The 26,951-nt window shown below is 36.4% G+C and overlaps 1 protein-coding gene across 3 annotated transcripts in view; it reads right to left on the bottom strand.

The window, feature by feature from the left end:
- Nucleotides 1-4,012: 4,012 nt before the first annotated feature.
- Nucleotides 4,013-26,951, bottom strand: part of HACE1 (HECT domain and ankyrin repeat containing E3 ubiquitin protein ligase 1) — a 53,915-nt gene continuing 30,976 nt past the window's right edge. For all 3 annotated transcript variants that reach the window (XM_055713675.1, XM_055713676.1, XM_027814626.2), the window contains 12 exons: nucleotides 25,803-25,871; nucleotides 25,020-25,107; nucleotides 23,202-23,313; nucleotides 23,013-23,110; nucleotides 22,732-22,819; nucleotides 21,473-21,622; nucleotides 16,463-16,659; nucleotides 11,648-11,779; nucleotides 10,829-10,927; nucleotides 10,472-10,542; nucleotides 5,363-5,476; nucleotides 4,013-4,930 (listed from right to left, as the gene is read on the bottom strand). In XM_055713675.1, the coding sequence (XP_055569650.1) occupies nucleotides 4,828-4,930; nucleotides 5,363-5,476; nucleotides 10,472-10,542; nucleotides 10,829-10,927; nucleotides 11,648-11,779; nucleotides 16,463-16,659; nucleotides 21,473-21,622; nucleotides 22,732-22,819; nucleotides 23,013-23,110; nucleotides 23,202-23,313; nucleotides 25,020-25,107; nucleotides 25,803-25,871 (1,321 nt within the window). In that variant the 3' untranslated portion in view covers nucleotides 4,013-4,827. The remainder of the gene's footprint in view (nucleotides 4,931-5,362; nucleotides 5,477-10,471; nucleotides 10,543-10,828; nucleotides 10,928-11,647; nucleotides 11,780-16,462; nucleotides 16,660-21,472; nucleotides 21,623-22,731; nucleotides 22,820-23,012; nucleotides 23,111-23,201; nucleotides 23,314-25,019; nucleotides 25,108-25,802; nucleotides 25,872-26,951) is intronic.

Here is a 26,951-nt window from a genome sequence, read left to right as displayed (position 1 = left end):
CACTCTGGCTTGCAAGCGTTAGGCAGACATCAGACACCTGATTTCAGGGAATACCCCTTTCTTAAACTACCAGCATGACAGTACTTATCTCACCTTCCTCCTCTGCTTCTCCCGTGAGTAGACCAGGAGACACTCCTCCTCTTCTGCCTTTTCCCCCAGATGAAAACCACTCCCCAAAAGCTAAGATACAGAAGCAGAATAGCAGCTTGGGAAGGGGGAAAAAAAGACTCGTGGAAAACACTGTTATTTTTACAGGCTATAAGCCATTTAAGGTAAAGATTGTCTCTGCTCTGGAGACTGTGGTGATGTTGTAACAGGAACAAGCTATTAAGATAAGGCATTCTTTAATTCACTAGCTGTCTTCCTTCCTTATAAAGGTGCCTAAAAAAATCTCATTTGTGAATTCCCTGGACTCTTTTGAAATTATCAACACAAAAGTTGTATTGGAAAATGAGATGTTTGAGTACTTCTGCAGTATCCTTTAGTATTTTAATAACTGCTTGAAACACGTATTTTAATAGAATATTTTATAATAAGCAGTTATTGACAAGGTCTTTAAAAACAGTGACTGGGTGCTCTTAGTGAGACTTCTGATTATGATGGGCTTTTTTTTTTAATTCTAGAAAAAACATGAAAAATGTATCGATTGAGACATTTGTCTTTTGTCAAGATTTGCTGACACACAATCAGCAATGGTACAGCATGAGGAATTCAGGGTTACTCTAAACAACCAAACTTAACCAAACCCGGGATCCAAGACGCCAGAACTCGGTAACTGTATTTAAATAATACCAGGAATAACTCACACAAAAAACTAAAATAGCTTTATTACAAAACCAGTTAATCCTGTTGGGAGCATTCAGCAGCTGCATTCTTTAGATTGAATAAAAAAAAAAAAAAAAAAATGAGCCTTGATCATTGAAGGAACTCTGGATTCTGCTTTTCAGCCACGGACACCTGGCTGGCAGAGGGCACTGGGAGGAAGAGGCCACTGCCACCAAAAGACTAGCACTGCCTGAACATCAATGGACCTCTTTGTGTCTAGGGAGCAGAGCTGCTAAGACTACTTTCCTTCAGAGGGAAACATCAACCCACTACAGGTACAAAAGGAACGACAATTGCTTGGTTCAATTTCTATACCCGATTCGTGCAGGAACAGTATTACTGGGAAATCCCCCACACGTTAAGGCTTGAAGGAACACCTACCAAGTGTTGCTTGTCTGCATTTCATGAGGGACAAATAAAGTTTTTTATTTATTCAAAAGGTTTAGAAAAGCAGTCTGAGCAATCTTCTCCTCCTCCCTTGCTCTATGCATCATACATCCAGGTTGGATGCCATGAAGAGAGCTTCCACTCCTGCTCAGGTCCGGAAGGGGAAGGAGCAAGGCTTTTCTGAGGCACTATTGAGCTGTACTTGCAGAGCTGAATCAGCTCATGAGACTTCAAGAGCAGTCCAAACTACAACTTTGAGTTTATACTCCTACATAAAGAGTTCACATCCTTCCAAAGCAGAGGTGGTCCTACTATTTTCTCCACTATACATGTGGAAGTCTCCAAGACCCCAGAAAATTCAGGCCAACCACCTTCTCTCTCTCATTCCATTTTCAATCTTACTGACTACGAAACATACAGTAGAAGTCATTAAGCTACATTTTACAGTTTACAGTTTTAATGGTTTTGCAACATTAGATGCACAACATATTTTCAAGCACCAAAAACTAGGCTTTGCTACCTAACATTTCATAAAGATAATAAAAGTTAATGAGCGCTCATGATCTATGATCTGACAAGACATCTGTTCTGTTCTTTCCGAGATAAAACACTCACCCTGCCTTGTTCTGGCACAGTGGGAGAGAACAGATATAAGCCAATTAATCATTCTAAACTATAAGCTATATTAAGTTATAGGTTCTCAACAGGCTTTTCACACCCCGTTGCTAATAGGGCACAGGTGTCCTAAAAACGGTCTTTCAATGCAATAACTAAATTCTGCTAACTTCACATGGTCAGCCGCAGCAGGCAGTACTGTTTAGTGTTTCAGCAGGGGGAAAAAAACCTGTTCAAAACAAGCAGTAATAAGGTTGCTGTTATACCAAGAGTCCAGTACCAAGAACCCTATTCCCGTCTTCTACATATTTTCATCTTGGTTTTTATTACAGGAGTATTTTAAAAGGATTTCATTCTGACAATTCTGACACAATGGTGGGAGTATTTAGTACAAATATTACAAGAAATACTGTAAGATACTTGATATGAGACATGACTAACAGTGGCATAGGGGAGGAAGGAGTAATCTACTTCACCAGTTGTGAAGCTGTAACAGGCAGATCTGTCATAGGAAACTGTTGAGAACATTAAACTCTGCACCCTTGTCACATTTCAAAACCAGTTGCTGAGCATTTTAGGAACGGTGTTTGAGACCAAATTCAGCTTGTTGATACTTACGTCACAATATAGTACAGGAGTGCAGAGACAAAAAATATGACTCTTATTTCCCTTCATTCAGCCTCACAGCATGACATGTTTTGGACACTATGCAGGAGTACACAAGGTTTCAGCCTCCTGCAAACTGCTGTGTATTACAGTGAAACAGAACAAGTGAAATGAAAAAACAGGTTACAGACTGCGTAGCAGTCAATAAACAACAGTATTTATAGTAAAACCCTCAGATAAAAGACAAAAAACCCAGTTTACATGAAGAAAACAAACACAGAATTCCTGACAAACAACTTGCATTGCTCAAAACAGTGTCCTGCTATCCATCCACCTTACAGAGGCACAGAAAGAAATAAACTATATAGCCAGGAAACCACGCACAGCCCAACCGCACAGAAAAGCAAAGTACTTTTGCTAACTGAAGGATGCAAGATAACTGGGATTCAATGCTAACAACACACACCCCATCTCAAAATCTAACCTATCTAAATAGTCTAAGCTTCCCAGAGCATGCCAGAAAGGAACAGCATCTCTCCACTGACTAAGGAACAGTCTAACCAGCTTTCACTGGATTGCCCTGCTGGTATTCTCCTTCCGCTGCAGTCACAGAGACCGCAAAAGAATTTAAACCAACATTTATGCATACATGTACACAAGCAGAACCAGTAAGGAAATAATGTGCCTTATGTGTAAAGCTTAAACCAAAGGAAAATTACTGCGGCCCCACTGAATCACATGGTCCACAGATTTCTCTCTCACCCCCCCAGAGACGTTATGTATACTTTAGATTAAAATAACTAACATCTGAAAAAAACAGCACTAAGTAAGCAGCCTAGACAGATTAGCTGGTGAACTCAGGCTACACAAGTACTAGCACTTAGTGTAGTAAAACATGAACGGATCATTAGCAAACAGTTTCTGCTGAGGATCTGAACCTTAAAACTCATATTTGGGGGGTTTGCCATGTCTGAACTCATTTACTAACACTTCAGATCACCACTTCATTTAGGTCTTGCAGACTTAATTAGATGTTCATCCATTAATATCTGGCACTTTTTTTGATCATATTTTTCTGTTTAGTTTCACCTGGAGAGAATCCAGTTTGCTTATTCATTAAAGCAAAAGCATGACAAGCAGGGATAACCAGATGAATTAAAAAAAAAAAAAAACCAAACAAAAAAACCCCACCTACAACCAAAAAAACACTCCTAGTCTGAACCAAAATAATAATGTAAAACTACCCTAGGGCTCTTAGTCCATTGTATACCACAACATGTGCAGCAACTTATCAAGAACACATGCTGATGAGCCACTGCTGTGTATTTCTACATATTGAGTAACATATAATAATGTTATAAAAATTTAGACATGAAATTCTAATTATTATAGTCTTGTCAGTTCACCTCAATAAGCTCAAGTTCTTTCCTTGTGCATTTGCTTATGTCTATCCATACCACTTTGACAATGCCTTCTCAAATGCTGCTTCCATGACAATTTAATTACAGTAAGATGAATAAAATCCTGGGGATGAAAGAATAAACCACTCACAAAGACACAAAAACTTGTCACATTCAGATTCTGGTTAAAATATTAAAATTTAGTAATACCTTTTGAACATACAATTATGTCAAGGAAAGAGTAAAGGCATTCAAACAATAGCTATAGATCTTAAATAATATTTACAAATTCTAAACTGCAAGTTGACTATAAAGTCACAAATACTTTAAATATTTAGTAGAATATAGTGTAAATTCTAATATAAATTAGATATCAACTTCATCAGTTATTTTTTCCAGTGGTAACAGTCTAATCTTTATATACTATATACATTCAAATACTAAAAAGTTATAAAATTTCATTTCTGTTGCTATGCAAAGAAATGGAAAATACTTCACCTCTGTCTTACTGTACAATATCCCAATTGAACTTTCTATATTGTTCTCTGCAAAAATAAATGGCACTTTCACATGCAACAAGGCATAAAGTACAAGCCTGTCCATTAGCAGTATGCCATCTGAGTGCAAAGTAAACTAAAACACAAATGTCATTCAACCACATAGTTCAAAATCAAAAGTAAACTGTGGAAACAGATTCTGACAAACTTTCTGATTCAGACTGAAGTAATAATGAAAAGCATGTAAACTAATTTCCCACATAGATCTGTAATTTTAAAAAATGAAAGTACAGCATACCAAGAGGTTTGGCATGACAGTATCAAAGTTACTTTGACAACACAGAATGGAGGAAAAGTTGATGATCCTGTATGAATTCTGAAGCCCAGCCCTGCGAATGGGCTGCAGCATCTAAGTTGTTTTTCTATTGACAGTTTCCAAAATTACTTCTGCCACTCGGAATTGCACATCAGTAGTCAGATGAGTTTTCTAGACTTCATCATGCCATTGTGTAACCGTAGCTTCCGCAGTGCAATGCCACAAGCAGCCTGTCCTTGAGGATTTCCTTACTTGGGTATTCAGGTAACTTGAGCATGTTGATACTGAAAAAAAAAAAACAAAAAAAGCACCACATCACAGCTCAGCAAGAAACCCAACAGTAAAGACTTCTGATTGAAAGCCCAGAAGATTTCACAGTTATGGAAGAAAACAAACCTGTGCTGCATTACAATACCATTGAACATTCAAATATACTGTAGGAAATTTAGGGGTTTTTTCGCTTCACTAAATTGTAATACAATTATTTAACTTGAATATTCCTTAATTAATCCTACTGCCTTTAAATAAGCAAAACAAAGGAGTAAACAATAAGCAAACAATGTAACATCATCTATTGTATAGCAAATACTCCACAAACTAACTGAAATTTTTTTTGGCCTTTTAATGAACATGGTCAAAAGTACAAATCTTTTGAATGCAACTGACATGAGATAGCCCCCATTTTTAAGATACTTCAAAGAGACTAGTTTGCATACCATGTGCTTGATGTTGGCAAAAGATTTGCAGTATATGGCACAGCAGCAATTGTAAAATTTTGTAGTCCGCTGCCACCCATTATATGGGCAAAGCCACCATGAGGCACCCTGGAACTGAGAAAATTCACAGAAATTAGACCATTACAAGAATGTCATAAGCCAAAAAAATATAATCTTTACACTGCAAATCTCTCTCACTGCTAGTAATTAGTTACCAATACTTTTATCAAGCTCCCCTGTTCTTACCCTTATCAAAATTCTCATTTTTAAATGCTTTTAATTACAATATTGAACAACACATTCGTCCATTAACATTAGGCATCAAATTGTTTGAATGATAATAATTCCATTTGCAAGAAGAATTCATTTCAACCACCAGTTTTTATAACAGAACATTATCTCAGTTTAGGCAAACGTCTACGGTTATTTATATTTACAGTTTAAGAAATGCTACATCACAAAAAAGTTCATTCTCTGATTATTATCCATGGCACAACTGGCCAGTGTCCTTGACAAGTCTTTTCATTTACTACTTCAAATCAGTATTTCAATTAACTAATAAAACCATTACATCAGTCACGTGACCCATAGCAAAATCAGAACACACTAAAAACAAGTCACTAGCTTCTTCAGGAATGTATTCTCACTTAATCATGTTAACTCTTTTTTTTTTTCCTTTTATCAATGTATTATTCAAAGATTACTCAAGATGTAAATGGATAATAGCCCTGGAGTCTTCAGAGTCCCTCCCTATAATTTTGAACTAACAGAGGCAAAGAGAACAAATTCAGATATTTTTATAACATCAACTTAAGCTGGTATGTGTGCCACAATTTAACAAGCTCTCAGAGAAAAAAAAAAAATCATAAAACTATAATGAAAGAATAAGGACTAAAGAAGTTGAATGTGAGCCAGCAATGCATCCTTGCATCAAAGGCGGCCAGCAGACTCTTGAACTGCATCAGAAAGAAGGTCAACAGTAGGTCAGGGGAGGTGACCCTTTCCCTGTACTCTGTGAGAAACACCTGGAGTCCAGCTCCAAGCTCCCCACTATAGCAGGGACAGGGACACACTGCAGCAACTTAAGCAAAGGGCCACAAAGATGGTAAGGGATTGAAGCACCCGACACAAGAGGAGAGCGAGCTGGGACTGTTCAGCCTGGAGAAGAGAAGGCTCAGCAGAATCTGATGTATATGTATATAAATACCTGAAAAGAAGAACAGGTAAAATGGAGGATCCAGTGGTGCCCAGCGACAGGACAGGAGGCAACAGGCACAAATTTAAATCCAGAAAGTTTCATTTGAACATGATAAAAACTTTTTTACTGTAAGGTGGTCAAACACTGGAACAAGTTGCCCTGAGAAGCTGAGGGGTCAGCACTCACAGACACAGTCAAAATCTGTCTGGACAAGACTTTGAGCATCCGAGCTCTAGCTGACCCTGCTCTGAGCATGGGTTGGACTAGACAATCTCCAGATGTCCCTTCCAACCTCAGCTATTCTGTGATTTTGTAACTAGCAAAGAAAGAATCTGATAAAACAAAATAAACCTTCCATAAAAATATATAACAGCTGTTAAATGCTAGATTACAGGTACTTACATTAAAAACAATGCTCCCACATTCACAAAATCAAAGTGACTGTAAAAACCAGGAGCAAGAATAGAAAAGAAAAATGAATGTCTCAGCTCACAGTAAAACTACTTGGCAAAAACGCAAAGGAGTAGGGGGTGCTACTGACAAATTTTAAGGACCTGCGACAGAGCTCAAAATACTACTTTTCAGACATACATTTAAAGGCCAGTTATAGTATCCATTGTAGTGATCCGTTATCACGTAACGTAATGACAGCAAAGTTGGGCATGTAGTTTTAGCACTGGTATATAAGGCAACTACTACGGAGGGAAGCACTGATTATTTGCAGCATACTATTTCTGACATACAATTGGAAATGTGCTCACAATTCCACAGTTCAGAGCAATTGTAAAAGATTTTACAGTGATACTCTTTCATACCATGGTTTTGGCTCGCATTTCTAATACAGCGCCATTTCTCCTGCAGTGACCCTTTTTTTCCCCCCTCAATTGCACATTCAAATCAGCAATAAAACACAGGCCTAACTGTTGAACATTTCTCATTCAGTCCACAATTAGCTAAAAATTTTTACGATTTAACTTACTAAACCTTAATACAATGTTTTTCAGGTCAAAACTGTATAGTATGATCAGAGCTTTAAACATTTAAAAGCAACAGATGGCTGCCAACTCATGCCTCCAAGAATCAGGTTTCTTTCCAAGCAAAACACTGAGAATATAGAAAAGAAAGCCTTCCAAGTATGTGCGAGTAAGATCACAGTATCTTACCTCTCCTACTGCGTCTGCAATAGCCTTCAGCGAGAGCAACAATATGATTTCATAGCTTTGGAAACTTCAACACTATTAAAATGTTTAAGTTTACATCTGAATCCTAACTTTTCTAGCTGTTTTTCCCACTTACAGATTTCACATAAATTCACTTGAAATGAAAAGAGTGTAGAAGAGATACTTTAAGCCAGTTTCCTTATCTTTTACTTTTAAAAGTAGTCACATATATCTATCACATTTATCAAATATGCTGAATTTCCCTTAAAACAGCATATAGCTTATTACTCAACAGAAACTATGGTCCCCTAAGTCAAACAGCAATCCCAATACATGCAGAATACCAATAAAGTAAAATTTATCATGACAAGCTGTCAACGCTTCCCTCCAACTGTTAACTAAAGAAAAAAAAAAAAAATCAAAAGTTGCCAGTGGATAATTACCAATAATTTAGCCAAATACTATTATAAAAACCAAACTAATGGGGGGGGGGGGGGGGGGGGGGGTGTGGTATGTGTGTTTCTCTGTGTGTGTGTAAAGCATGCAGAATTGCCATTTTAACCAGCTGTCAGCAGAGGGAAAAGTAGATAGTGCACAAATACATGTTTTAGATCCTCAACATGAGGCACAAGAATATTTAGGCTTTTTCTTGAGTGTGCTAAGCCCTCCAAACACACAGATTCTGCTACTGAAACATTGCTCAAATTACTTTTCTGTTAAAAGATGTCTCAAAATTGGTATTAAGAATGAATGCATGATATCTCCACTGAAACTACCAAAGCAAGACATTACATTGAAGAGAAAAAGGTGTAAAAACAAGGGAAGACAATAAAAGACAAAGTTTAAGAAATACTTAGAGATGTCAGAGGAATGCTGAAGATGTAATCATAAAAGTTACTTTCATTTAAATTGCTAAATTAATTTCATAGTCTTTGATTGGAAAGAAAGAATAGTACCACTTCACACACACAATAAAAATCAAATGAATATGCAGAATAAATTAAAGGGAAACGGAAAAAACAATGACAATTTTTAAGGCAGCCTTCTCACCAGTACACACAGAAACAAATTCTTCACTAAGGAGATGTGATGCCAGAAAAAGATCACAGTTTGACATCAGGTATACTTTTAGTGTAAAATTTTACTCAAGATACTGGCCTTTACTTACTCGCATTTTAGCTCATAGACAATCCAGCATCTAAATCCTCCCGTGCCCAGAAACTAGAACTGTCTGGGGATTTCTGTGTAAAAACACCAGCTGCATACCACTATTAGAAATAGCTTTCATAAGTTAATTTTTTATGGAAAAATATACTTATTACATTTCAATCACTGAAGAAAAGGCACAATGGGTTCCTCCTATATTGATACAGAAAAAAACCTAAGCAATTTGGTTTTAAATTCCAGCCCAGAGTTCTAAAGACATACCAAAAATTTCTTTCCTACTTACACAGAATGAGTAAGAACAAGTCAGTATGTGATTTGTGACTGAAATGAACAGTGCTCAAGCACATATTAATCACACAACATAATTGTTTATTTGATAGAAAGCATCCCTTTGAATCCAGGTTATCCCAAATGCCATGAAAATAGTGAATGCCCCTTCGCTATCATTTGGAATGTTTTAAGAAGCATTTGAAACATGATCTCACATCTTAAAGATCCTTATCTGCCATCTAAATTTAGAAATGGACTAGTCCACTAAAAATGAAAGACCAGCAGCTGGCATGCAACATATGTGCAGTTAGAACTGCAGGACTCATTTCTGCAGAGGACAAAAAGAAAAGACTGATGTTCACAGAACCAGCTTCTTAAATTGTCTGTGATCCCTGGAAACAATGAAATTCATAATAAATCAAGTGAAACTACTAGAATTTGAAGACCGTGCCATTTGATGAGACAGCTGTGACTCTTGAGATTCCTTGGTATAAAAGACAAGGTTTGATGATCTTAATTTGTATTTTACCATTGCTTAACCACAAAACTCACAAATGGTCAACTACTCTACTAATCCTACAGCGTGAGAGTATGAAGGGAACATCACATTAAAACAACAGTGCGATCTCTACCTGCCACCAGAAAAAGACATGGATTACACAGCTCAGGTGTCACACATGTCTATGGATTCATGTTGCAAAATGTCTGTACACACAAACTCGTCAGCTCACTCAGCTCACGGGCATTTATTGCTCAAAACCTTCCCCATGGCCCCCAAACTAATAAAGGAAATAAAAGTAGCTTTCCCTGAAGAACAACTAGAATTTAGGACAGAAATCCTATACAAAGCAAACAGTCTTGCATAAGGTTATGTCTTCACTTGATCTTAACACACTGCACTAATGTTAAATTCACCTCAGCTTTAGGAGAAGGATGTTCTGTTTACACTCAGTGAAGTGATACCTAGTCATCTCATATATTAAAGCCCGTATTGATTACTGGAGCAGCCAAGAGCCACATAAATATGCAACAGAAAGAAGAATATAAAGCATACTTAAATTTACCACTGCCTCATTAAAAATTGCCTCGGACAACAACAAAGGCCTCTTGCAAAGTTTAATAAATACGTAATCAATCATTTTGCTGGCAGTACAGGCAGCAAAAGTATTAACACATACTTTGTCTACTTTGATCAACATATAGAACACTGAAGTATGCAAAAGTTTCTAATTAGGTGATCTTGTAATACAAAGCCTCTTGACTAATTTCAGGGTACCCAGACAATATATTTATTGCTACAGAAGAGTTTCTCACCTGCCAGTAACAAACTGTAATAGTAATACTCTTTCTTCCTGAGTTAGTTCTTCCACAACATCCCAGAACCACTAAGTAAAAAAAAAAGTTAGTTTGTATTTTGCAGTAAATACTTATAGTACTTCAAAAAGTAATGGTAAAACAGTAAACAGAATGTCTGTGTGTTTGCTACTTAAATCATGGAATTTTTCATATCAAATTCACACATAAGTCACTTAATGTAGGAATATAGTATAAAAAGAATTCCACAAATTCCAGCCAAATAAGCTTCCATAAACACATACAGAAAATGACAACAAAAGCACCTTTTTTTTTAATAAAACGCAATAGTCTACATTATTTAAAAAATAATTTTACCTGAATAACTTGGTCTCCTCTCTCATAGCCACTGGTGTATTCTGTATTTTTTAACCAGTCATTCACATCAATTTCTGGCATACCAGACAACAAAAGCTCCTTCAGAGGAAGCATACAGACTGCAATTAATCCTCCTGAATATTATTATTATAAATTATTATAATCATTGATTTCAAATGTTTCTGCTATTTTAAAAAGTAATGCTTTAAGAAATATAAAAATTACAATGCTTTTTCTGCTTAGTTGCAGCCTTAAAGAACCTATAATTAATTTTACACAAGAAGATCCTTGAATTCAGGTAACTTTATATGATCTTTTTAAGAACACAGCATCAAGAGAAATTATTGCCAAAGAACATGTAAGAAAAAAGCTCTGATTTCTGCTATAACTTGAAACAAAATTTGAGATGTGTTGGTTACAGAAGATCAAACCACCACTTAAAAAAAATTTACTGGAATTTGATTCTGTGACTCAGAAAAAGTAAAGACAATAGCATCTCCTTACTTTTAAAGGACTTCTGTCCTCCTGAAAGAAAATATGAAAAGGCTTAAAAGGCCAAAACATCCTGATCCCATTTTGAAACTATAATTTAAGACATCTCTGGTATGTGAAGTTACCACATTCCAGAAAGACGGTAATTCTACGTAATTAGGATAAGCAGAAATACAGTCTTGAGATCCTCACTGACAGATTCCCTGGAAGAAAAACCAAAGTGAAAGACACAAAATGTTTATTTTGTGGGTATTGAGCTTTACTTCTACGCTACTGATGAAGTATGTTGAACAAAGTATTTTTAAAAGTATAGGCATTTCTGCTTACCAGTTCATATTCATCAAAAAGCTGGATCAAAGATGGTGGAATGAACATATGGAAGCCTTGTAAAAAGGCATTTATCTGAGGCTGAATGGCTCTTGTCATTCTAAGCTCTGTGACAAGTTGGACATACTCAGCCTGCAATATAGAAAAGAACACTAAGATACACAATAGCAAAAATTCACAGTGCTCACGCAGACTCACACACACACACACAAATGCAATCCTCAATACATTACAAATCTCATCTACTCTGTTAAGAGTCCCTATGCACTTCCCATCCACAGAAGCAACCCAAAGTAATTTAGAAGACCCCTCAGAGTTCAGAGCCCCTTCTGTTCTTTCCCCTTCCTTCCTTCCAAAGGTAATTCCCAAACAGAAGTGTTTAAATCAAAACACAAACCAGTCAAAAAACAGGGACTTGGATTAAGATAAAGGAAGTGAATAAAACTTGGTTTGCCGTGCCTGCATCTATATACAACTGCCACTGTGATCATCTAAGCACATAAACAAGGCAATATTTATAGAGAAAAGTATTCTATCAAGCAATCTGACATAACTCAGGAAAAAGTTAATTCTGAAAGAATATTTGTGAGCCAAAAAGCTTTCTTGCTTTCCGCCTAACTCTGGACATCTAACAGAATATATGACTTATGCTTGCAAGCTTTGTTATCTTAATGACAGTAACAATTTCAATTTTTTAAAAGAAAGTCTTGAAAGTCTCCTCAGTTTTTAAAAAGGAAAAAAGAAACAGAAAAGCATTCACATCATAACCATGTGAACAGACAATATCATAGTTTGCATGCTTTAGAATTTTCGGGGCTCCTTCCCCTTTAAAAGATGCCAGTTAGAAAAGGAATCTGCCAGAACTTCGCTTTTGTTGAAAACACAAAATCCTAGGAAGTGGTTAACTGAGGAAGGGTTTTGAATGAGGCCAACAGAAGTGCCTACAGTAAAAGCATATAAACATGTTTCATCTACCCTGTCAAAACTACACAAGTCTAATAAAGTTTCTTTACTTAAGAGATTCCTACTTGAGAACAAAAATTTATCTCTAGATAACTTAAGGTATTCAGTTTTAAAGTAACACTTTGACTTCCTAATCATGATTCTTAATAATGAAATATATTTCCCAATGAAACCATCTCAACTACCACTTTCTTTTCAAGACAATAATCTTACAAAAGTACTACATTTTTAACTCTAAAATAAATTACCTTTAACTTTTAGGTTCTGAACCTGCACAAAAGCAACAAAGCATTCTTTCTTTCCTCCCATACAGAATGAAATATGAAACATTTCAAAATAGAAGAGTATTTTTCAAAGGCAGTTCTTTACATTCACAGAAGTATAGAGGGGTTGTCATGTGCTTTGCAGTTGGAAGATATTTTTAAATGCATTACCACCATTTCATTAGAGTGAGAAGACAACTCATTTGTGAACTGCTCTGAAGAGGAGGAACATTACCTAATCATACCTTCAACTGCAGAGCTATTCGCAAAAATCTAGTTTCAATCTAGTAATCTCCCTAGGTTGTTTCTACTGTCAATGGAACTGAAGACACCTTTCTTCTCTAAGGAATTAGAGGGGCAGCCAAAGGAGATTACCCAAACTAGACAAAAGCCAGCCTCTGTGAATAGATCTTATAACCTCTAGGAAGAAATCAGAAACTTCACCAATACCAGGATTAGAAGTAGCATTAACACCGGTCTTCGATGATCGGAAACACTTGTTCTGCAACTCTCAAAGTTGCTGTGACATAAATTAGGCTATTCAGAAAACAAGGTTGTAGAGGAAAAAAAAAAATTCACATCAAGTCTAAAAAACTCCATTATAAACAATAAGACAAACACTTATTTTCTGCATTACAAAAATATTTACGTTGAATACTTTCATTATGAGAAGGAGTAGTTGCTGTGCTTTAGGTGTAACAATAAATGCTTTAAATAGCCTGGAACAGCTGAGCATCCTGGCACTGGCACATGCTGAAAGACCTGTACCACAGACTGTACATAATACATGTCAGTAAAAAAACTGGTCAATTTGTTTTTCTCTCCATTCACTTTGTTTACATTTTATTCCCTCTCAGAAGCTTTAGGAGCACGTTACAAACAGAAATATCTACATAGCTTCAGATGTACATATGCATTTCTACATAGTGCATAAACGGTACAATGCAGCTTTCTTTTAAGAGGGGAGATTTGACTGAACACACAAGATGGGCATCACAAATACAATGACAAGGTCTAGTCTGGATGAGGGGTTGTTCTATATTTTCCTTTGAGGTAGACAAAGTAGTGATCATGCTTCCCCGATTTCACAATCCCGTATACTGTTGAGACAAAGATCAATGTTCATTATGATGTTCAGATTCAAAGAGCAGCTCCGTTCTAAAGCTGTTTGAAAAAAATACATAATTTTTTTACAGCCAAACAGCATAGCCAGTTCAGACAGACAAGTCCTTGGGGGACAGAGAAAGCCACTGGATTGTGAAGATTTGTATCATGTTTTTAAAATAACATACAGTCAAACTTTGCCTAGTTCTAATTTTATTTTTTTCCTAAAAACTAAATAAAAACCTGCAAAATATAGACAGCAAAAACCAAAGATAAATGCGTAGCATGGACACTGGACAAAGCCTGACTTTTTCCCTTTGTCATTACCCTGACAAAAGACAGCTGAACCACTACTGTTACTGATACTTCAGTTGGCACTACACAGATGCTCCATTTGCAAGACCAGACCACTTTCATTGTATGGCCCCACAGCCATTCACCATTAACAGCTGATATAAAAAAAAAAGAAAAAAAAACAAACATGCCCTTGTTCAAAGAAAACAATTTTACAAATAGCTACTACTACTGCTCTTCAACGGAGCATTTACTCTTTAATTTTGGTTTTCAATAAGAGGGAGACAGATTCTTTGGGTGGTTTCTGTGGGGCTGTGTTTCGGTTTTTACACGGGTGGGGGGTTTTGTAGGTTTTTTGGTTTGTTTGGTTGGGTTTTTTAAGGAATAAAGATTCACTCATTTCATTTTTTAAAAAATACTATCCTTTAAACAGGTAATCTGCTAGTGTGCATACACAGCAAATCCCTTTAGATGCTGAATTTTCTTCTTCCAGAGGTATAGAAAATACAATGAGTTTTAAACAGTTTTAAATCTTTTATTCCTCAGGTAAAGGCCGGGGGTGGGGGGGGCGGGAGATAACTCTTGCAGGGAAAAAAAAAGATACTCTATAAAGTAAAGCAGTCACTTTCCTGTTTAATCTGCTAGAACTTCCAAGCTAAAACATACTGCAAAACCACATCATGTTAAAGAAATTGGGAAAAATCCCCAAACACCACTAAAACACAGATCTACAATTTTCAACAATTTGGTTTGCCACTGTCAAAATTGGTGAACAAGAGACAGTGCCATGTTACAGATGTTTTCTGACTTCACATTTTGCAGTTTCAAATTCAAAAATCAATTTAACAGTTTCAAAGCTACCACAACTGTCATCTGATTCTTACCACCTTTCAAATAAAAGCTATACAAACTCTCATCCCCTCCTGCCACAGTTGAGGAGGGCTGAAGAGCTAGAATAGATGCCTCTGTTGTACACACGTCCAACCACTCTTTTCAGTGTGCTCCAAGTCAGAAGTCAACAGAGCGATTTAAGCGACTAACAGGTAGCAATGTGGGCAAACTTCTAATTTCATGTTAACTGGTAATAGTTTTTAAATGGTTTTATGAAACCACAATTTACAACAAGCACATCTATTTTATATATTGAGAAGCTGAGCCTACCCAGAAACAAGAATCACCACCCTTGCTTTCCCTGATAAAGAAATTAATCATCCACTGCCTTCGCTATTAGACTTTCTATCTGTATTCTTTCATGAATTACTGTATTGCAGGAAACAGTGCAGAATCAGGCTAATATGCATACACGTTACTGAAATGACACTCTGCCTTAACGAAAATAAGGATTAAGCATGCAAAAATCCAGTGCCAATTGCTCCAACACAAACTAGAATTGTTAGAACAAATGCTGACACCACGTGGTCACTTACCAGTACAGCAGCTGTCTACACAACTGGTAAAGCTGAATAAACACTGCACAGAACAACTTAGGCTAGCTCAACACAAATGAACATCACGAAACAAAGCAGATATAAGGATCGAAAGAGTCAATGATACAAAAATTTGCAGGTCTACTCATGACACTCCTGCAGTTACTCAAAACTATCTAGTTGGAAACTGCAGAATTCAATCAGACTGATAACTACCTTAATTTCTCGATCAATTTCGAAGTCTGGCTGCATTTTTCCATATTTGCCTTTGAACTAATGCTGCACAGAATTCAGGGACCTTCCAAGCTGTTATATTACATTTTAAAAGGTAGATTATTTCCATACTCACCACATGACTTGCAAATGGCTGAAAAAGCTTCCTGCAGCCTTTCGCTCTGTCAATTATTTGTATGATAAAGTAGAGCAGTCCTGTGCCATAGACTGCACTAGCAGGCAGCACACTTTGCAACATTACCTACAATTTTACTTTTAGCAATTGCTACTGTTTAACCTTCCTGGTTAAAGTTGATCCTATTTTCCTTCCAAAAGTTCTGTCACAGAAAGAAGAACCTCAAACCTGAACACTTACAAAGACTTTAAATAGTACTATAACATGCTAAGCTAGGATAAGAAAGAAGAGTGTTGGCAACTCTTTTGTGTATTTCCTTCAAAACAGGTATACCATTTATGCTTCCAGTTATCCAGAAAGTCAGTCCAATTGCTTTTCTTATACTATCAACTTCTAAATAAACCTGTATACTCACCTTGTTTTCCTGTGTAACAAGTATACTTGCACCCCCTGGCTTCAATGGCACTTCTTCCATTGCTCCAAACACATCAGTCTCAACAGAGAAGGTCAGCTCTAAACCCAGATCACTGATATCATTATCTAAAATCCACTGCAAATTCTTTGCATACTCTGGATCAATAGATGCTACATCCTGATAATTTACAGGTATACCTAGAAAAAATAGAGACAAAACCCCTCAAATGAATAGGATAAAGCAAAAAGCAGTCCAAATCAATATATGGTAGAAGATTGCCCTCTAGAGAGAAACCAGAATAATGCACTAATAGGAAAAGGGAAAAAGGGATTCACCATTACTCTCTAGAGCAGACCTGTACTTACTACATTTTAAAAGTATTAAAGAATCAAGCTTCTTTATGTTTCTTTATGTTTCTTCACAGTGAAGCAAATGGCATACCACTTGAGCAACAAGAATTTGCACAATTTTAGCTCACTAATAGATTTCAGTAAAAGCTTCTAACCATACAGAACACACAATGTTAAAGGAATTTCCTAAAAAAATCTTGGCATCTTCTACGTAACTTTTAGAAACCCAAATATCATATCTCTCTATAATAATATCTTTTCCCCCATAAAATTATTTGGGGGGGGGGGTGTGTGTGTTAGAGGTGATAGTGTAGAGAAAAAAAAAAACACACATAACCTTTCTGTACTTAACTTCTGCTTTTCAGTTTTCTTCTTTTTAATCATGTTTGCTATGAGACCTACTATATGGCTGAAAAAATTATTTCTAGGAATTTTACATTTTCAAACTCAACTTACAAGTCATTTAGAAGCATGAAGAAGAGAGCTGCTATAAGTCTGACTTCTATCCAATATAGAAACTGTTTATTTACAGTCCCTTCACAGACATGGCGCTCAAAGCAAATTTCAGCAAATGTGTCGAGAACAAGGTGACCCTGAGTTTGCACAAGAGAACTACCCTATTCACTACACAAGAAAGCAAATTACAATTACTTTAACTGTCATGACAGATTCTTTACCTCTACCAAGACACATAAATACCTGAGAGAAGGGGCAGGGGGTGAGGATGGTAGCAGGTTTGGAGAACTGTAAGTTATCAAGAAGTACTCTCTTTGCTTCCTCTTCTGTGCATTGTGATGTGTCACAAGGGTGCCCATTAGTAGAAGTCTTAGCATACTATGAACTGCAGTACCCCAGAGAGTAACACAGAATTCATAGGTCAGCAGCCAGTGCAAACATGTTGCAGCATTTCCCTGGAAGGGCTGACCAGCACTGAAACGGTGTGTACACAAACCGTAAGGCATTGTTTTTCTAATAAAATAAAGGAACACTCCAGTTCGAGAGGGACAGATAATTTACTAATGAATTTCCACTGTCATCTCTCAAAAAATACAACAAAGAAAATCTAACAGCTCTCCAGTAGTTTCTAGAGAACTTTCACTTTTGACAACTAGTAAGCATATGGGCATTTCAGATAAGAGATGTGGAAATAATGATGTCTCTGAGGGATATAAGCAAAACATGCGGGAAAAGAAGAACGAAAAGTAGGAATCAGAGACTCCTTCAGAGAAGAAACTGACCTGGAGCATTATGATGAGACTACACTCGTAGTCACCATGTTGTGAGACCAAAGCACTAAGCTCACTCATTTGCTTGACAGATACTAGTCAACAGCAGGCAGTTATAAAGTTATAAAGAAACTCTGTCAGATTTATCAAGACAAAATTTGAATCCCATTAAATACTACATATCTTTCTCTTGCTATATCCTTAAGGCACCTGTAGTTTGAAAAGGAAGAGAAATCTAACCTAGTATAATTGTGATAAACAGGTATTTCTGTGCAACACAACTTCAAAAAGATACTACAGGTAAGCTCTGAGAAAAAGAAAAATTCAGTACGTATTCAAGGATTTAAGGCTTCAACCTCAAAACACACTGACCCAGAAATTAATTTTCGCTTTTATTTATGCCATTTCAAGGAATATTTTCTATTATACTGAGAAAGAGGAGGCTTAACAGCAGATAGCACAGTGAGGAATTTATCTGCTATGTGTATTTGTGGGCTGGAGGTAGAAGTTTCCTTTTCCAAACAAAGTGGCTCCTTCGAAAAAATACACAGTAACTGGACAACAGTACTAGTGAAAGTATCTTCTCCCCTGTATAAGCAACAGGCAGACAGGAAGTTCGAAAAAAACAAACCTAAGAGACCTTATTAATTTCTGACTATATTTCTGCCTCAGTTCTACATCTGTAGTAAAGTGCAGCCCTAATAAACATGAAAACCTATGGTATATTTGATATCACGGCAAACCAAAATAATCATGCAAGCTACATATCTAACATATTATAAAGCACATTAGTTAAGTGATGACCCAGCTAACACACAAGTTGGTGATCTTTCCTTGCCTACCAGATACTGCAGAAAGATCTCAGTTCATCACAGTGAAAAAAGGTGATGCACCCACCTGAGTCTCAAAAGAATAGCCACATTTTTTCATACAGGTTTCAGCTTCTAATTAACACACTTCAACATCATGTCTGTTGACTAAAGAGAAGAGTTCCTTTGAAAGAGGCTCACACTGTTCCTCAGATACAGGAAGTCTTACCACAGAACTGGTGGATTCAGTGCGATCAACATGAAAGGCTACAGAAAACAAAGATCTGAGTGCACGGTGAGAAACCAAAGGAATGGAAACGGTCTCAGGCTTCCAAAGGTTTCATACTCCATTACTTAAGGCCTGACAAGTAGCTGAAGGGAATCTTAATGTCTGTAACTTAGTAACTTGTATTTGGCATGAACAACAGTTGGCATAACCGACAGCTGAACCCAAAACAAAAATAAAATAAAAACCCCTCAGGAACATCTGCTGCTGTGCAACTCTGGTTCCTTAGACAAGAAAGGAGGAGATGCACACAGCCAAGGGAAAAAGCCTTGGAAAGGTTTAAATAAATACACTGTGAGGCAGAAAAAGCAACTGCTTTGGGAAGCAGAAGTGTAACTTTTGCAGTTCTCTGTGTCTGATAAATAACAAGAAGTGATAAAAACCTGTTAACCTTTTGAACTTAAAGAACTTAAACATACACAAACCTCTAGAGAGTTCCAGGATGCCTGTTCAACAGAATTACTTTACTAAAAGGGACTGATGAGATCTTATTAACAGACTACTCTCACTGCTGTTTGATTCGCAATAGTTAAGCTAGCAAAATGGAAAAAAAAAGAAGGAAACAATAGGTCATCTTGTCAATTCAGAAACAAATAAATCCAGTACATAATCATAAGTCAAACTAGAAAAGAACCCAAATTCATCAGTAGTCATTTCAAAAAAAGGTGACAAGAGCAACACTTGACTATTCTCAAGGTGTCACTGAACAGCAGAAAAATAAGTTTTTCTCATTTGTGAATACATCACATGGAGATTAGCCTGTGAACATCATTCTGCTCACAGAGGAATCTCTTGATGCCAGAGGCCAACTCTTAAATCAGCACCAAGTTGTACCACACAAAGATATGTCTACTTTGGAACTGCTTTCCTATGTGAAGATCAATAATTAGGGAAGCCTGATGAGGCATTGCCAACATGGTGCTGCTTCAGACTGCCTGTCCTCTTGCCCAGTGAAGAGTCACTCTCTTGCAGCAGAAAGCAGTATTGAGGGAGAGACGTAAAATGCATCTCTTTGTCAAGATGACCTTGACTAAGATGATCAAGCCTCCACCAAATGGCAACAGTCTTCCCTGAACACTGTCAGGGAAGAGAAACAGTAAATCTGAAGTGAAGAGTTGTTATGTCCTGAACTCAGCAAACATCACAGAAAGAATAATTACAGAAAAACAGAACGAGGTGCAAACAATTCCTTGAAAACCTTGCTAAGTCTCAAAGTAAGGAGTGGTTCTTGAGGAAAATAAAACCTCTGATACTACGCTATCTTATATTTCCAAAGAGGATTAAAGAACAGTGCTTAAACTCAAAGGAAATTTTGCATGCAACAGCAAAGGTATTTATATACGTGGAGGAGTAACAGGAATGCAAAGGGAATCTACCATTCCATCACATCCGTCATGCAAGAGAAAAAGCTTTTCATGACAATGCAGAACAGGGGCATCATGTTCAGCAACCAAGAAGCACAAAGGTTCTCAAAGAGGAGCAGAGAAGAGCCCTAGACCACAGATACCACCAGGTAACAGCAGTCCTTCTCTATTAAAAAGAAAAGGTACATTTTCGTAAAGACTTCTGACCAATCCTCTTCAATGCTACAGTAAACATATGAATCAACACTCTTCAGGAAAGAGACAGGATGAACCTGCATTAGTTCTGAAACACTATTTCAGGAAATAGGTAGTATTTGCTGGAGTGAGTAGACAGGGAGCTTTCACAACAATATGGATTCACCTTGTTAAAACATTACACAACTGAAGAACTGCAGGCATAATAAAGAATGCCTGATAGATTTTTGCTGGAATTCATAAACATTATCAACTTTCTAAGTCCATCCTAAATTATGTATGGTATGATTATTTTCATTTCTCAATAATGACATTATGTGGCAAGACAGATGAACTTCACAACTGTGATGCAAAGAACTGCATATACCACAAAAACGATTGGTCGCACTAGTCTGCCTTTCAGACATTCCTAGTCAGCAACATTAAAGACAACTAAATTATATTATTATGTTTTAGACAGATGCCTTCCTTGTTTTTCTTGGTTTTAATGTAAGATTCATTCGAAGACTAACTATTTGATTAAAAGTTGCTAACTATATAAAATTCCCACGTAGTTTTGCTAATGTATTTCTATATTTTGCAACTATAACAGTTCCTAAGAAAGGCTCAGACTGGACTAGCAATTACTGCCATATTATGTTGTGACTCTGATGTACATAAAAGATTAGCAATACATTAATTTCCAAGACTTGCTCACTTTTATCACACAAAGTAAAAAAGGAGAAAGTTTACTGCTCTGATGACTGTTATGACTCAAACAGGATTTTAATAAAATCATACCAAGAATATGTTTGTAGAATGACCTTGTGAAGTAGATGTTCACCAGCTGCCTGTGATTGAGAGCTAACCCCAGGATTTGGCCTGCAAAACGGAAGTAGTTCAAGTGGTCTGGATTTACAGAAGAGTTGCTGTTGGGCTGGAAAGTTGTTCCTATAAAACAAAAATATTATCACATTTCACGACTTTTTTTTTTCTCTTCAAGTGAAGTTTGTATTTATGATATACACTAAGCATTGACAACAGTGAAAGAGTTTATTTTGGGGTTCTAGAAGATTGTTTGGGGATATCTATTTGCACAAAAAAGATATCGGAAATAAACTACTAGAATGTAATGACATCCTATTATTGCAACCATACTGCTTAGCCATTCTCTAAGCACTCTGAAATAATCATCATCAACATAAGGGCAACCAGGATCTGCTAAACTTGGCCATCCATCTTACTATATCGCTACGTGCACTTTTTGCTCACTGTAACGGGCCACGCTGCTGTCAACTTTGTGAACACGCTCAAAGAAAGGATCAGAATGCATCTACTTCCTTTCATCTGGTTCCAGCCAGATGCAGAAAGGAGACAGTCCAGGCCTGGTCTCCTTGGAAAAGACCGCCTCAAACAGACAGCCCTGAACTTTCCCTTTTAACTTTCAGGGACTAACCTATGCCTCTACTGTTGACTGAATTCCTTGCCACTTCCCACAGCTTTGTAAGGTAGAAAGCAAAACATTTATCACTGAGGATGATGTCAGATCTTTTATTGATAAAGATTTGCTTTATATGAAGCACCCAAAAGACATGTAGTCAAATACAAGATAGATCTGTGGAGATCAACATCTGGTTTTCCCACAAAAATTAACTGACTGAATTTGTAGGTTTCTAAAAGGAAATAAAGGAATACAACCACAGTTCCCTTACATATGCAGAAGAAAAACACTTTCTGTACTGCTCCCAGCAAGTTATGTCCCTCTACAACCAGGCAGAAATAGCATGGATTCATTAAAACAAACATCTCACCCTCCTCTTACAAAAGAGAGAACAAAATCAAGGAAACTTAAAAATAAGAAAAATATTTCATCTATAGTTATAAAAACCATACAACTAATAGATCGCTTTTATATATATATAAAAGGTAAGTTCTATTAGTGTTGCTTTTAAGAAGTAACAATCTTATATTCTGAAACCAAGAGACTTTTCTCAGATTACAAAAATGCTTTTATAAAAGAAGACACCCTAAAAATTAGGAAAGAAAAGGCAAAGACATACCATCAGCTGACTGAGTAAATAATGCATAATCTGGGTTAACTATTTCACTGGATAAGATATCAAACCACTCACGCACCACACCCTGTCCCTGCACGTCAAAAGAATAAAACATATTAGCACATAGAACTTTTACTGCACAAACAGTTATGCTGGGTTATCACATATTTCTTAATAAAGTACAAAAGTTATTTTAAATTAGGATTTAGTTCAAAACAATACTTGTGAAAGAGAATATTTCCATATATAAATACTGTAAAGGAAAACCATGCAGTTTTACCCACCATGCCTTCTTCTCCATGAAATCTCACAGCAATCCCCTGCTTTAGTTTTGCACAATTTGCTTTAGACACAACTTCACAGCTGCTCCTAAAAATAGAATCTAAATACAAACCACCAATTAATTTTTTACCTTAATTCATTATATTTCAATGTACTTCAAAGATATACTAACTCCATTTTTAACACAATACCTCTGTGAACCAAAAGTATGTCATTTTCATTGACAGGCCTGTGCACCATGTCCGAATCTGGCTGCCCAGCATGCAGATGTTCATAGAACCATTCACAGCGATCTTTAAATGGCTACAAAACAAGGGGTAAACTGTATCATACAGATAAAATTCAACTGAACAATTCTTCTCTAATAAGCATGACTGGAAAATGGTTACGCGTACTTCTCAAGTTTTGAGATGTGCAGAGACCTACTTGGTGCTACCTCAATACACTACACAGTATTTTGGGAAGAGGAAAGGACTAGACATGCCCTTGAGTACTTGCTGAAGTCTGGTATGCAGAAAGGCTGGACCACCAGTTTTCCAGAAATAGCTATTGGGAGCTCACCACACAGGAGAAAAATAGCACAAAACTTCTCCCAGGGCAGGGGGGATCTAGATTAGAAGTCACTGGCTTCTGTAACACTACTTATTATCAACTGAACACAGAAGCACAAGTTATAAAAGCAAGTCCTATTTGTAGTAAAGTTCATCGGCAATAAAAAACAGCCCAAAGGATCCAAAAGCTTGCCAAAACAATTCCTAGGTGAGAAAGTCATAGCTTGCTTGACTCAGTATTTAGACTGACATTTTGCAGTTCTTCTGAGACAGATCTGACACAAGTATGGCTTCTCTCACATCTCATGATTCGCAGCACGTAGTTTTAGTTATCTAACAATGTCAGTTCTCAGAGTCTCTTCATTATTTATACATAATGAATTTCAAAAACACACATTTCAACCAAAGAGTAAGTACACAACACACCTACACCATGCCCTAAAAATGAAAATGGATTACGAAAAACAATGTATATCTAAAACACAAAGGCACAGTAATGTCCACAGCTAAATAAAGCTTTTGGAACAGACCCTCCACAAATACTAGGCGGGGGAAGTGTTCTGGTTGGTTACAGGATTTTTACCTTTGTTTTCAGCAAATTCTGTCTCTGACTAAAATAGTTCAATGTAAGGAACCTTTCTAATAGAGAATAAAGTAAACCAGTGTGCACTAAACAAATGAGTTCCAAATAACTCATTATTGCCCAAAGACCATCTTCATTTGTAATAGAACAAAACCACAGCTCTATCCCAGAGTTACATGTAGACAATCATAAGCTTTTAAAGATAAGTAATGAAAACATGGCAAACGCTCAACAGAGTGTTAGGTGAGGCAGCGGACTTTCACACGGGGGTTTGCTCGCTAATTTTTCCACTTAACTACACTAGTCTTCCCTAGAGTAACTCTTTAGTCTTGAATTCATGTCACATGCTAAACTGAGAAGTGAGTTTAGGTTATGCAAGACATCAGGATTTTATTCAAAACAAAAAAAATCCAAACCAACAACAGGAACAGAGCAAAGGGCAACAAGACAACACGATGTTTCACTGAAGGAACTGCTGGTATTTAACTATAGCCAAATCAACTAATAGTGGTGTATATATGTTTGTCTCAAAACGTAAGTCAATTAAGGAAAAGAGCACAGCATTTTAAAGCTCAGTCTATTAGAAGTGCACAAACAGATTTAGTAACAGAAAGTTAAGTCTGTTTAACTGAAAGTTGGATTGTAAGACATTTAACATTGGTCATCGCAAATAAGACTTACACATGTATTTTAAGGAATTACAAGTAGAGAAAGATGGCTGCCATGTCCATTTAATCTGATCTTTCAACATCCCAGATTCAGAAGCACTGGAGGCCACATCTTCCACAAATGGATTTTTTAAAAAATATTATTTTTAAACAAAACACTCTCTTTATATTCATTGAAGCTGTAACTTAGCATCTCCAGACACTTACCTGAGCTTTTATGATGTGCATAAATCTGGACATTAGTTCAGGACACTCAAGAAGAAAATGAAAGTGATCAAAAATTATTTTGGGATTTCTGAAAAAAAAATATAAGAAAGAAAAAAAATAGGTTAGAGGCCTGTTAGTCAGAGATCTAACAATGTTTCATGATACACAAAGCCTTCATAAAGAGACAATGCTATTAGTCAAACAGAAAAGTACGAACAGACTCTTCTATTTCATAATGTTTTCCCAACTCTTGTTTCCAAATTATATTATATTACCTTTGAACATGGAGGATTACAAGCAGCAATGCAGGCAGAAGCAAGATTATAAACTAGGTAGTCCCAGAGAAACTCTAGAAAACAGTCAAATGTACAAAGATGGTTTAGACTCCTTTAAGAAGTCATTAAGTATAACACTTTTGAGGAAGACTGAAAGTTTTCATCTGCCTCAAAAAGGAAGGCCTTATTTGGAACAAAGATGAGGAAAGAATCCATTAAGGAAATTATTCTGTTGCTCTGTGAAAGAGATTTTGTTCATGAAATATCAGAATCTTACAAAAGGATCACTTACATATGCAGAAGAGCTCATTTAAGCCAGAGCTCTGAATCATTAATATACATTCCTTTGAATTTGGCAGGACCGTTAAAGTGCATATGGCACATATGTCACAACAATAACCTTAAAATGCAACTCAGTACAAAAAAATAGGAGTGTTAATTTTTTATTATTTTTTTTGGGAGGGGGGGGAGCGGAGAAATGAGAAATACTGTGTTTCTTGAAGCTTACCGGTTAACAAAACACTTAAGGACATCATCGTGTTTACAGACAAATTCTATAAAACGAGGCGATGTCATCCTGTTCAAAAATCATAAGATGCTTTTGGTTAATGAAATTAAAAGGAATGTGAATTACATAAATTGTTGTGGGTTTTTTTAATAAAATACTATGCAAATAGAAACTGATGTTTAACTACTCAATCATGAAATTAAATACTCAGCAGCATTAAGATTTCACAATAAACTAAAACAAGGCAAAAATGTCAATAATTACGAAGTCCAAGCAACCTGACCACTACATGTTATTAACTATATGAACACGAAAAGCTTAAACTAATGGACATACACATTTCTCTATTGAATCCTTCCAGCTTTCAATACACTGGAAGCACATACATGGAAGGATTGATATTATATGCACAATATACACAATATTCTCATTGTTCTATATTCTTGTTCATTGTATAAAATTCCCACCATGCACCTTGTAAATTGTGGTGAGGAAAAGAGCCAGGAAGAAATAACATTACAGACTTGGCAAACTTAATATTGGAGGGCAAGGTGATATTTAACAGCTGTGCAAAATAACAAAATTACCTGCTGAGCAAGTGTCTCATACATTAGTATGAAATTTTATTTTCTCTCCCATACATATCTGGACAACAAGGGAAGGATTAACACGGGTGTAAGTTTTACTCCATTTATTTACATTTATGTTCCACATTTTAAAAAAGAGAAATTTTTAATTAGGTCTTTTAGCTTCAGCAAAAGCTAATGAATACTTGCAAACAAGAATAAAATCCTCTCATCAGGTGCCTTGAGAGGCTGTGAAAAATAGTACTTTAAAAAGTCCAGGATAGCAATCCTAGAACTGTTCCTGTTCCCCACAATTTAGACAAGAGCTGCTCATTTTATATAAAATCTAAGCTATTTTCCTTCTCTCCCTTACTGTTTTGAAGGAAAAAGTCTTACCATATCCTTCTCCTCAGCCCCACAAAAAACAAACAAAATCTTTCAGAGACCAAATATGAACATTTTAAACACACTTCTGGTCTGAGAGATGATCTAAAAGTATTAAACAATTAAAAGAGGCTAACCTGAAAAGAAATTAACTCTCTCTACCTGTAAATTGCAACATATGGTGAATAGCAGAAAGAAA

This window comes from Falco cherrug, chromosome 6, assembly GCF_023634085.1.
Source record: "Falco cherrug isolate bFalChe1 chromosome 6, bFalChe1.pri, whole genome shotgun sequence".
NCBI lineage: Eukaryota > Metazoa > Chordata > Aves > Falconiformes > Falconidae > Falco > Falco cherrug.
Note: the sequence above shows the minus strand (reverse complement) of the source record. Positions and strands in the feature narration are given on the sequence as shown.